The 12,713-nt window shown below is 71.8% G+C and overlaps 1 protein-coding gene and 1 long non-coding RNA gene across 2 annotated transcripts in view; one reads left to right on the forward strand and one right to left on the reverse strand.

Annotated features, from left to right (window-relative positions):
- KMT2B (lysine methyltransferase 2B) overlaps positions 1–12,713 on the reverse strand; it is a 59,974-nt gene that overhangs the window by 31,905 nt on the left and 15,356 nt on the right. Inside the window, exons 9-17 of the mRNA XM_068929576.1 lie at positions 10,451–10,636; positions 8,432–8,523; positions 7,559–7,657; positions 6,318–6,431; positions 4,982–5,128; positions 3,125–3,211; positions 2,317–2,438; positions 1,306–1,389; positions 439–571 (exon numbers count right to left, since the gene is read on the reverse strand). Of these exons, the coding sequence (XP_068785677.1) occupies positions 439–571; positions 1,306–1,389; positions 2,317–2,438; positions 3,125–3,211; positions 4,982–5,128; positions 6,318–6,431; positions 7,559–7,657; positions 8,432–8,523; positions 10,451–10,636 (1,064 nt within the window). The remainder of the gene's footprint in view (positions 1–438; positions 572–1,305; positions 1,390–2,316; positions 2,439–3,124; positions 3,212–4,981; positions 5,129–6,317; positions 6,432–7,558; positions 7,658–8,431; positions 8,524–10,450; positions 10,637–12,713) is intronic.
- LOC138065544 (uncharacterized) lies at positions 5,135–6,133 on the forward strand. The gene is made up of 3 exons (XR_011138572.1): positions 5,135–5,366; positions 5,634–5,928; positions 6,074–6,133. It is a non-coding gene; the product is annotated as an uncharacterized lncRNA (long non-coding RNA).

Genomic DNA, 12,713 nt, shown 5'->3' on the forward strand with positions numbered 1-12,713 from the left:
CGCCTGGGTTCCCCCCGGACACCTGGGCCCCTCCCCGGACACCTGGGCCCTCCCGGACGCCTGGGCCCCTCCCGGACACCTGGGCCCCCTCCCCGGACGCCTGGGCCCCTCCCCGGACGCCTAGGCCCCCTCCCCCGGACGCCTGGGCCCCTCCCCGGACACCTGGGCCCCCCCAGACGCCTGGGCCCCTCCCGGACACCTGGGCCCCCCCGGACACCTGGGTCCCTCCCGGACACCTGGGCCCCTTCCCGGACGCCTGGGTCCCTCCTGGACACCTGGGCCCCTTCCCGGACGCCTGGGTCCCTCCCAGACACCTGGGCCCCTCCCCGGACACCTGGGCCCCCCCGGACACCTGGGCCCCTCCCGGACACCTGGGCCCCTTCCCGGACGCCTGGGCCCCCCCCGGACGCCTGGGCCCGTCGCGGCGGGGTCGCTCACCTCGGGGCAGGGGGTGGGGGGCGCCCGCAGCCCCTGGGGGTCCGGGGGGCCGGCGCAGCCCCCTCCCGCCTCGGCCTCCCCCGCCGCCAGCTCGCAGCCCTCCCCTGGGCACGGGGGGCACCCATGGGTGCTCCTGGCTGCCCCACAGCACCCATGGGTGCTCCCAGCACCCCTATGCCCGCCATGTCCCCCCCACCCCTGCCCCATGGCACCCATTGGTGCTCCCAGCCCCCCATGCCCACCCTGTGGCCCCCCACAGCCCCCCACACCTGCCCCATGGCACCCATGGGTGCTCCCCGCACCCCCCATGCCCACCCCGTGGCCCCCCACGCCTTCTCCATGGCACCCATGGGTGCTCCCAGCCCCCCCATACCCACCCTGTGTTCCCCCATGGCCCCCCACCCCGCCCCATGGCACCCATGGGTGCTCCCAGCCACCCCATGGCACCCATGGGTGCTCCCAGCCCCCCATGCCCACCCTGTGGGCCCCCACACCTTCCCCATGGCCCCCACTGGTGTTCCCAGCCACCCCACAGCACCCATGGGTGCTCCCCGCACCCCCAATGCCCACCCCCTGGCCCCCCACGCCTTCCCCGTGGCCCCCACGGGTGCTCCCAAACACCCCACAGCACCCACGGGTGCTCCCCGCACCCATGCCCACCCCAGTGCACCCCCCATGCCTGCCCCATGGCACCCGTGGGTGCTCCCAGCACCCCCTATATCCGCCCCATGGCCCCCTATAGCCCCCCACAGCTGCCCCACGGCACCCGTGGGTGCTCCCAGCACCCCCCATGCCCCCCCGCGGCCCCCCCCGCCTGCCCCACGGCACCCGTGGGTGCTGCCCGCACCCCCCCGGGCGGGCGCTCACCGGAGGGGCCGCGGGGGCGCTGGCACCGGCCGCACTGCAGCTCCCGGCCCCCGGCCTCCCCCCCGCACAGCGGGCAGCCGCCCCCTGCGCGGCCCCGTCAGCGACAGCCCCGCCCCCGTCGCGATAGCCCCGCCCCCATCGCGATAGCCCACCTCTCCGTCATGATAGCCCCGCCCCCACCGCGATAGCCCCGCCCCCACTGCGATAGCCCCCTCCTGTCGCGATAGCCCACCTCTCCGTCGCGATAGCCCCGCCCCCATCACGATAGCCCACCTCTCCGTTGTGATAGCCCCGCCCCCATCGCGATAACCCACCTCTCTGTCGCGATAGCCCCGCCCCATCGCGATAGCCTCCCTCCCATTGCCATAGCCCCGCCCCCATCACGATAGCCCACCTCTCCGTCGCGATAGCCCACCTCCCCTACTGCAATAGCCCCGCCCCCATCGCGATAGGCTCCTCCCATCGCAATAGCCCCGCCCCCATCACAATACCCCACCCCTCTGTCGCGATAGCCCCGCCCCCATCGCAATAGGCCACCCCCGTCGCGACAGCCCACCCGTTGCGACGCCTCGCTCTGCCGCGATAGCCCCCCCCTCCCGTCGCAATATCCCCCTCCTGTCGCGATAGCCCTGCCCCCCGTCCCACCCAGCCTCCCACCGGGCCCTCGCGCCGTCGCGATACCCTGCCCCCCCGTCGCGATAGGCCCCCGCTCCCGCCGCGATAGCGCCCCTCCCATCGCGCTATCGCCCATCCGTCGCGATATCCTCCCCTCCCGTCGTGCTATCGCCCATCCGTCGCGATATCCCCCCCTCCCGTCGCGATACCGCCCATCCGTCGCGATATCCCCCCCTCCCGTCGCGATACCGCCCATCCGTCGCGATACCCCCCCTCCCGTCGCGATATCACCCATCCGTCGCGATATCCCCCCCTCCCGTCGCGATACCGCCCATCCGTCGCGATATCCACCCCCGTCGCGATAGCACCCCCCCCGGGGGCGGGGGTCGGGGTGACTCACCGGGGGGGGGGCGGCGGGCGCAGGGGGGGCACAGCCCCGGCTCGGCTCCCCCCGCGGCCTCCCAGCCCCGGCCCGGGGGGGCCCCGCACCGCCGGCACCGCTCGCAGGCCGAGCACAGCTGGGGGGGGGGCGGCACCCGTGGGTGCCCCTCGCCCCAACACCCCCCCCTCCAGGCACCCCGACACCCACCCCCCCCGGGCACCCGTGGGTGCCCCTCGCCCCGACACCCCCCCCTCCAGGTACCCCAACACCCCCCCGGCACCCTGACACCCCCCCCGGGCACCTGTGGGTGCCCCTCACCCTGACACCCCCCAGGCACCCCGACACCCCCCCGGCACCCTGACACCCTCCCCGGGCACCCGTGGGTGCCCCTCACCCTGACACCCCCCCCTCCGGGTACGCCGACACCCCCCCAGGGACCCCCCCACCCCAATACCCTCCCATAGACACCCCTGGGTGCCCCCCACGCTGACACCTCCCCCATAGACACCCAGGGGTGCCCTGCACCCCGATACTCCCCATGGACACCCATGGGTGCCCCCCATGCCAGGAGCCCCCCCATGGACACCCACGGGTGCCCCCCACCCCAACAACCCCCATGGACACCCATGGGTGCTCCCCACCCCGATACTCCCCATGGACACCCATGGGTGCCCCCCACCCCGACACCCCCCCTGGACACCCATGGGTGCCCCCCACCCCGATACTCCCCACTGACACTCAAGGGTGCCCCCCACTCCAACACCCCCCCACTGACACCCAGGGGTGCCCCCCACGCCCCCCCCGGGGCGCCCCCGGCCTCACCCAGAGCCCCCGGCGCGGCGCCGGGTAGCAGGGGCCCAGGCAGGCCGGGTGGAAGCACCGCTGGCACCGGTGGCACTCGAGCAGCGGCTGCGCAGGCGGGCGTCACCGGCCCGGCGGGGGCCCCGGGTGCCCCCGGGTCCCGCCGTGTCCCCCCACGTCCCCCCGTGTCCCCCCATGTCCCCCCGTGTCCCCCCGTGTCCCTCCATGTCCCCCATGTCCCCCCATGTCCCCCCATGTCCCTCCATGTCCCTCCATGTCCCCCCATGTCCCCCCATGTCCCTCCGTGTCCCTCCATGTCCCCCCGTGTCCCCCCATGTCCGTCCATGTCCCCCCATGTCCCCCATGTCCCTCCATGTCCCCCCGTGTCCCCCATGTCCCCCCATGTCCCCCATGTCCCTCCATGTCCCCCCGTGTCCCCCCGTGTCCCCCATGTCCCCCCATGTCCCCCATGTCCGTCCATGTCCGTCCATGTCCCCCCATGTCCCCCATGTCCCCCCGTGTCCCCCCGTGTCCCCCCATGTCCCCCCATGTCCCTCCATGTCCCCCCATGTCCCTCCATGTCCCTCCATGTCCCCCCGTGTCCCCCCGTGTCCCCCCGTGTCCCTCCGTGTCCCCCCATGTCCCTCCGTGTCCCTCCATGTCCCCCCGTGTCCCTCCGTGTCCCCCCGTGTCCCCCCATGTCCCCCCATGTCCCTCCATGTCCCCCCGTGTCCCCCCATGTCCCCCCATGTCCCCCCGTGTCCCTCCATGTCCCCCCATGTCCCCCCGTGTCCCTCCGTGTCCCTCCGTGTCCCCCCATGTCCCCCCGTGTCCCCCATGTCCCTCCATGTCCCCCATGTCCCCCGTGTCCCCCCATGTCCCCCCATGTCCCTCCATGTCCCCCCGTGTCCCCCCATGTCCCCCCATGTCCCCCCGTGTCCCTCCGTGTCCCTCCGTGTCCCCCCATGTCCCCCCATGTCCCCCCATGTCCCTCCATGTCCCCCCATGTCCCCCCGTGTCCCTCCATGTCCCCCCATGTCCCCCCGTGTCCCTCCGTGTCCCTCCGTGTCCCCCCATGTCCCCCCATGTCCCCCCATGTCCCTCCATGTCCCCCATGTCCCCCGTGTCCCCCCATGTCCCCCCATGTCCCCCCATGTCCCCCCATGTCCCCCGTGTCCCCCCATGTCCCCCCATGTCCCTCCATGTCCCCCATGTCCCCCCATGTCCCCCCATGTCCCCCGTGTCCCCCCATGTCCCCCCATGTCCCTCCATGTCCCCCATGTCCCCCATGTCCCCCCATGTCCCTCCATGTCCCCCCATGTCCTCCATGTCCCCCATGTCCCTCCATGTCCCTCCATGTCCCTCCATGTCCCTCCATGTCCCCCATGTCCCCCATGTCCCCCCATGTCCCTCCATGTCCCCCATGTCCCCCATGTCCCTCCATGTCCCCCATGTCCCTCCATGTCCCCCCATGTCCCCCCATGTCCCTCCATGTCCCTCCATGTCCCCCCATGTCCCCCCATGTCCCCCATGTCCCTCCATGTCCCCCCATGTCCTCCATGTCCTTCCATGTCCCCCCATGTCCTCCATGTCCTCCATGTCCCCCCATGTCCCCCATGTCCCCCATGTCCCTCCATGTCCCTCCATGTCCCCCCATGTCCCCCATGTCCCCCATGTCCCTCCATGTCCCCCCATGTCCCTCCATGTCCCCCATGTCCCCCCATGTCCCCCGTGTCCCTCCATGTCCCCCCGTGTCCCCCCATGTCCCCCCATGTCCCCCATGTCCCCCCATGTCCTCCATGTCCCCCCATGTCCCTCCATGTCCCCCCACGTCCCCCCGCGCCCCCCGCGTCCCCCGCGCCCCCCCCGCGCCCCCACCTTGGTGGCCTTGCCGCGCCGGCCGCACACGTGGCAGAACTTGCAGCGGCGGCAGCACCAGGCGTCGCCCCCCGCCGGCCCCGGCCGCTCGGCCGCCTCCAGGCAGAAGGCGTGGAAGGGCTCGCAGCACACCTGGCACAGCAGCAGCTGCGCGGGCCCAGGCGTCCGGGGCGGGCCCAGGCGTCCGGGCCGGGCCCAGGCGTCCGGGGCGGGCCCAGGCGTCCGGGCCAAGGGGCTCAGGTGTTTGGGGGCACCCGCGTGTTCACAGGGACCCGGGGGACCGGGGAGAGGGGAACCCAGGCGTCCGGGGACAAGGGGCCCGGGTGTCCCGGGAAAGGGGCCCAGGCGTCCGGGGAGGGACCCAGGTGTCCGGGGAGGGGCCCAGGTGTCCGGGGAGAAGGGACCCAGGTGTCCGTGAGGGACCCAGGTGTCCGGGAGGGGAACCCAGGCGTCCGGGCAGAGGGGAACCCCGGGGACAAGGCGCCCAGGCGTCCCGGGAAAGGGGCCCAGGCGTCCGGGGAGGGACCCAGGTGTCCACGGGGACCCAGGTGTCCGGGGAGAAGGGGCCCAGGCGTCCGGGGAGGGACCCAGGTGTTTAGGGGGACCCAGGTGTCCGGGGAGAAGGGGCCCAGGCGTCCGGGGAGGGACCCAGGTGTCCAGGGGGACCCAGGTGTCCGGGGAGAAGGGGCCCAGGCGTCCGGGGAGGGACCCAGGTGTCCAGGGGGACCCAGGTGTCCGGGGAGAAGTGGCCCAGGCGTCCGGGGGAGAAGGGACCCAGGTGTCCGTGAGGGACCCAGGCGTCCGGGAGGGGAACCCAGGCATCCGGGGACAAGGGGCCCAGGTGTCCCGGGAGAGGGGCCCAGGCGTCCAGGGAGGGACCCAGGTGTCCAGGAGGGACCCAGGTGTCCGGGAGGGGAACCCAGGCGTCCGGGGAATAGGGGGCCCAGGTGTCCGGGGAGAAGGGACCCAGGCGTCCGGGGGAGAGGGGAACCCAGGTGTCCGGGGAGAAGGGGCCCAGGCGTCCGGGGGAGAAGGGGGCCCAGGCGTCCGGGGGAGAGGGGAACCCAGGCGTCCGGGGAGAGGGGAACCCAGGCGTCCGGGGAGAGGGGGGCCCAGGCGTCCGGGGGAGAGGGGAACCCAGGCGTCCGGGGAGAGGGGGCCCAGGCGTCCGGGGAGAGGGGGCCCAGGCGTCCGGGGGAGAGGGGGGGCCCAGGTGTCCGGGGAGAGGGGAACCCAGGCGTCCGGGGGAGAAGGGGGCCCAGGTGTCCGGGGGAGAGGGGAACCCAGGCGTCCGGGGAGAGGGGGCCCAGGCGTCCGGGGGAGAGGGGGGGCCCACCTCGTGCAGCCCCTTGCTGGCGCACAGCAGGCAGACCAGAGGGGCGGTGACGGGCTCCGAGGCCACGATGCTCAGGCCGCCCAGGAGCCAGACGTTCTCCAGGGCGCAGTCCTCCTGCGGCCGCCCGTCAGCCCACCCCCTATAGACGGGGGGCGGCGGGGCCCATCCCCTATAGACTGGGGGGGGGGGGGGAGGAGGGGACCCCCCCCGACCCCTTCCCCACCCCCCCCACCCCTTCCCCCTCCCCCTTTCGGGGACACCCCCCCCCATTGACCCCCCCCCACACTGACCCGATGCCCCCGACCCCTATAGATCGGCAGCGGCGACCCCCCCCTCCCCCCCCCAACCCCTATACATCAAGCAGACCCCACCGGCGGGGGGGGGGTCCCATGGGTGCTGAAGGACCCTATGGGGGCCAGGAAGGTCCCAAGGGGGTGCTGGGGGGGGGTCCCAGGGGTCCTGGGGGTCCCATAGGTGCTGAAGGACCCTATGGGTGCTGGGGGGGGGTCCCATAGGTGCTGAAGGACCCTATGGGGGCCAGGAAGGTCCCAAGGGGGTGCCGGGGGGGGGTCCCAGGGGTGCCAAGGAGTCCCATAGGTGCTGAAGGACCCTACGGGTGCTGGGGGGAGGGTCCTGGGGGTCCCATAGGTGCTGAAGGACCCTACGGGTGCTGGGGGGGGTCCTGGGGGTCCCATAGGTGCTGAAGGACCCTACGGGTGCTGGGGGGGGTCCTGGGGGTCCCATAGGTGCTGAAGGACGCTATGGGTGCCAGGGGGTCCCATAGGTGCTGAAGGACCCTACGGGTGCTGGGGGGGGTCCTGGGGGTCCCATAGGTGCTGAAGGACCCTACGGGTGCTGGGGGGGTCCTGGGGGTCCCATAGGTGCTGAAGGACCCTACGGGTGCTGGGGGGGGTCCTGGGGGTCCCATAGGTGCTGAAGGACCCTATGGGTGCCAGGGAGGTCCCAAGGAGGTCCTGAGGGGTCCCAGGGGTGCCAAGGGGGGCGGGGGGGTTCCCAGGGGTCCCGGGGGGTCCCATAGGTGCTTAAGGACCCTATGGGTGCCGGGGAGTTCCCATAGGTGCTGAAGGACCCTACGGGTGCCAGGGAGATCCCAAGGGTCCCAGGGGGTCCCATAGGTGCCGAAGGAGCCTATGGGTGCCAGGGGGTTCCCAGGGGTGCCGGGGGGGGTCCCAGGGGTGCCGAAGGACCCTATGGGTGCCGGGGGGGGGGGTGGGTCTCACCTTGAAGTCGACGCGCAGGCGGTGCACCCCGTCGGCCGGGCGCCCCTTCCCCGGCCACCCGTCGGGCAGCGGGGCGCAGCCCCCCGGCGCCTCCAGCTCCTGCGGGGGGGGGGGAGGTGAGCGGGTGCCCTATGGGTGCCCCCCACCCGCCCGGGTGCCCTCCGACCCCCCCGGTGCCCCTCAACCCCCCCCCAATGGCCTTGGGTGCCCCCCAACCCTCCCCTCAGCCCTACAGCCCTCCGAAGCCCCCTTAGATGCCACCTAGCACCCTTGGGTGCCCCATGGTGGCCCTATCGCCCCCCCCAGCACCCCCGGGTGACCCCCCCAACCCCCCGGGTGACCCCTAACCATGGGCGCCCCCCCTTCAAAGACCCCCAGCACCCTTGGGTGCCCCCCAACCCTCCCCTCAGCCCTACAGCCCTCCGAAGCCTCCTCAGATACCACCTACCACCCATGGGTGCCCCAAGGCGGCCCTATCGCCCCCCCCTCAGCACCCCCACATACCCCATGGCTCCCTCGGGTGCCCCCCAAACCCTGGGTGCCCTCATGTCCCCCCCCCAGCACCCAAGGGTGCCCCCCAACCCTCCCCTCAGCCCTACAGCCCTCCGAAGCCTCCTCAGATGCCACCTACCACCCATGGGTGCCCCACGGAGGCCCTATCGCCCCCCCCAGCACCCCTAGATGCCCCATGGCTCCCTTGGGTGCCCCCCAAACCCTTGGGTGCCCCCATGTCCCCCCCCAGCACCCTTGGGTGCCCCCAACCCTCCCCTCAGCCCAGCCGCCCTCCGAAGCCCCCTTAGATGCCACCTGGCACCCATGGGCACCCCCCGGCCGCCGATTCCCCCCCCCCCGGCACCCCTGGGTGCCCCCCACCTTCTCGGGGCGCCGCCGGGCCTTGAGCTGGAGGACGGGCTGCAGCGGGACCCGCCGGGGCCGGCTCGGCTCCTCCGCCTCCATGGGCGCCTCTGGGGACGGCCGGCACCCACGGGTGACGCGGGGGCACCCGTGGGGGACGGGGACGTCACGGGGACAGGGAGCACCCAAGGGTGACGGGGGCGTCAGGGGGATGAGGAGGAACCCAAGGGTGACAGGGACATCATGGAGGACAAGGACGTCACGGGGACACGGAGGGCACCCAGGGGTGATGGGGACATGGGGATGGGGACGTCACGGGCACATGGGGCACCCAAGGGTGACGGGGACATCATGGAGGACAAGGACGTCACGGGGACACGGAGGGCACCCAGGGGTGATGGAGACGTGGCGACAGGGACAGGGAGCACCCAAGGGTGACGGGGGCGTCATGGGGACGAGGAGGAACCCAAAGGTGACGGGGACATCATGGAGCACAAGGACGTCACGGGGACACGGAGGGCACCCAGGGGTGATGGGGACGTGGGGATGGGGACGTCACGGGGACACGGAGGGCACCCAGGGGTGATGGGGACGTGGGGACGGGGACATCACGGGCACATGGGGAACCCAAGGGCGACGGGGACGTCACGGGGACATGGGGCACCCAGGGGTGACGGGGACGTCACGGGGACGTCGTGGGGACACGGGAGGCACCCAGGGGTGACGGGGACGCCATGGGGACATCACGGGGACATGGGGCACCCAAGGGTGACGGGGACGTCACGGGGACGTCGTGGGGACACGGGGGGCACCCAGGGGTGACGGAGACGCCGCAGGGACATCACGGGGACATGGGGCACCCAAGGGTGACGGGGACGTCACGGGGACGTCGTGGGGACACGGGAGGCACCCAGGGGTGACGGGGACATCACGGGGACATGGGGCACCCAAGGGTGACGGGGACGTCACGGGGACGTCGTGGGGACACGGGGGGCACCCAGGGGTGACGGAGACGCCGCAGGGACCCAGGTGCCGCCCCGTGTCCCCGCTCACCTGTGTCACGCGTGTCCTCACGTGTCACACACGTGTCCCCAGAGCGTCGTGTCCCCCCTCCCCGTGTCACGCGTGTCCCCACTCACCCGTGTCCCTCGTGTCCCCATAGCATGACGTCCCCTACCCACGTCACACGTGTCCCTACTACTCACCCACGTCCATGTGTCACACGTGTCACCATGTGCCACACACACGTCCCTGCCACATGTCCCCAGTTGTGTCCCCATAGGGTGACATCCCGTGTCACGTGTCCCCCCGTGTCACGCGTGTCCCCACTCACCCGTATCCCACTTGTCCCCATAGGGTGACATCCTGTGTCACGTGTCCCCTCATGCCATGTGTGTCCCCACTCACCTGTGTCCCACACGTGTCCCTGTCACACGTGTCCCCACTCACCTGTGCCATGTGTCCCCATAGGGTGACATCCCGTGTCACGTGTGTCCCCGTCACACGTGTCCCCACTCACCCGTGTCCCACATGTCCCCATAGGGTGACATCCTGTGTCATGTGTCCCTCCGCGTCACGCGTGTCCCCACTCACCTCTGTCCCACGTGTCCCCACGTGTCCCCGTCACGTGTCCCCACTCACCCGTATCCCGTGTGACACACGTGTCACGCGTGTCCCCACTCACCTGTGTCCCGTGTCCCATGTCATGCGTGTCCCCATAGGGTGACGTCCCGTGTCACGTGTCCCCCCATGTCCCGCGTGTCCCCACTCACCTGTGTCCCGTGTCCCATGTCATGCGTGTCCCCATAGGGTGACATCCCGTGTCACGTGTCCCCCCGCGTCACGCGTGTCCCCACTCACCCATGTCGCACACGTGTCCCGTGTCACACGTGTCCCCACTCACCTGTGTCCCACATGTGTCCCGTGTCCCCATAGGGTGACATCCCGTGTCACGCGTCCCCCCATCCCGCGTGTCCCCCCCCCGGCGCCGTGCCCCACGCGTGTCCCCGTGGGGCGCCCCCCCCCCCGCTCACTCACCGCCGTCCCGTGTCCCCGGGGGGCCGCCGGCCTCCGACTCGCCCGACGAGGGGGGGGGCCCGTAGGCGGGGGGGGGGCCGCCCCGGCGCCGGCCCGACTTGCGGGGTCCCTCGGCGCCCGCCGCCGCCGCCTCCTCCGCCGACTCCTCCGTCTCCCAGGGCGCCGGCCCCCGGCCCGGCCCCCGGCCTGCGCGCCACCCACACGCCACCGTCACGCCACCCACACGCCACCGTCACGCCAGCGACACGCCAGCGACACGCCACCGTCACGCCACCCACACGCCACCGTCACGCCACCCACACGCCACCCACACGCCACCCACACGCCAGCGTCACGCCACCGTCACGCCAGCGACACGCGGGGGGAGGTGGGAGATGGGGGGGAGGCGGGGTGGACTCGGTTGGAGGGTGTCCGCCACCCCGTGTGCCCCCGTGTCCCCCCGTGTCCCCCCATGTCCCCCCATGTCCCCCCGTGTCCCCCCGTGTCCCCCCGTGTCCCTCCATGTCCCCCCGTGTCCCTCCATGTACCCCATGTCCCTCCATGTCCCCCCGTGTCCCTCCATGTCCCCCCATGTCCCTCCATGTCCCCCCGTATCCCCCCATGTCCCCCCCATGTCCCCCCCATGTCCCTCCATGTCCCCCATGTCCCCCCGTGTCCCTCCATGTCCTCCATGTCCCCCCATGTCCCCCCGTGTCCCCCCATGTCCCCCCATGTCCCTCCATGTCCCCCCACGTCCCTCCACGTCCCCCCATGTCCCTCCATGTCCTCCATGTCCCTCCATGTCCCCCATGTCCCCCCATGTCCCCCCATGTCCCTCCATGTCCTCCATGTCCCCCATGTCCCCCATGTCCCCCCATGTCCCCCCATGTCCCTCCATGTCCCCCATGTCCCCCCATGTCCCTCCATGTCCCTCCATGTCCCTCCATGTCCCTCCATGTCCCTCCATGTCCCCCATGTCCCTCCATGTCCTCCATGTCCCTCCATGTCCCCCCATGTCCCCCCATGTCCCCCCGTGTCCCTCCATGTCCTCCATGTCCCTCCATGTCCCCCCATGTCCCCCCATGTCCCCCCGTGTCCCTCCATGTCCCTCCATGTCCTCCATGTCCCCCCATGTCCCTCCATGTCCCTCCATGTCCCCCGTGTCCCCCGTGTCCCCCCATGTCCCATGTCCCCCCATGTCCCCCCATGTCCCCCCGTGTCCCCCCATGTCCCTCCATGTCCCCCATGTCCCCCCATGTCCCCCCATGTCCCTCCATGTCCCTCCATGTCCCCCGTGTCCCCCGTGTCCCCCCATGTCCCATGTCCCCCCATGTCCCTCCATGTCCCTCCATGTCCCCCATGTCCCCCATGTCCCCCCATGTCCCCCCATGTCCCTCCATGTCCCTCCATGTCCCCCGTGTCCCCCCATGTCCCATGTCCCCCCATGTCCCCCCATGTCCCCCCGTGTCCCCCCATGTCCCTCCATGTCCTCCATGTCCCCCCGTGTCCCCCCATGTCCCTCCATGTCCCCCATGTCCTCCATGTCCCCCCGTGTCCCTCCATGTCCTCCCATGTCCCCCCATGTCCTCCATGTCCCTCCATGTCCCCCCGTGTCCCTCCATGTCCTCCCATGTCCCTCCATGTCCCCCCATGTCCCCCCATGTCCCTCCATGTCCCCCCATGTCCCTCCATGTCCTCCCATGTCCCCCCGTGTCCCTCCATGTCCTCCCATGTCCCCCATGTCCTCCATGTCCCTCCATGTCCTCCATGTCCCCCATGTCCCCCCATGTCCCCCCATGTCCCTCCATGTCCCTCCATGTCCCCCGTGTCCCCCCATGTCCCATGTCCCCCCATGTCCTCCATGTCCCCCCGTGTCCCTCCATGTCCTCCCATGTCCCCCATGTCCCTCCATGTCCCCCATGTCCTCCATGTCCCCCCGTGTCCCTCCATGTCCTCCATGTCCCTCCATGTCCCCCATGTCCTCCATGTCCCCCCATGTCCTCCCATGTCCCCCATGTCCCTCCATGTCCCCCATGTCCTCCATGTCCCCCCGTGTCCCTCCATGTCCCCCCATGTCCCCCATGTCCTCCATGTCCCCCCATGTCCCCCCGTGTCCCCCCGTGTCCCCCCATGTCCCTCCATGTCCCCCCGTGTCCCCCCATGTCCCCCATGTCCCCCCATGTCCCCCCGTGTCCCTCCATGTCCCTCATGTCCCTCCATGTCCCTCCATGTCCCCCCATGTCCCCCCATGTCCCTCCATGTCCCCCCGTGTCCCTCCATGTCC

The sequence above is a fragment of the Struthio camelus genome, unplaced genomic scaffold (genome assembly GCF_040807025.1).
Source record: "Struthio camelus isolate bStrCam1 unplaced genomic scaffold, bStrCam1.hap1 HAP1_SCAFFOLD_137, whole genome shotgun sequence".
NCBI lineage: Eukaryota > Metazoa > Chordata > Aves > Struthioniformes > Struthionidae > Struthio > Struthio camelus.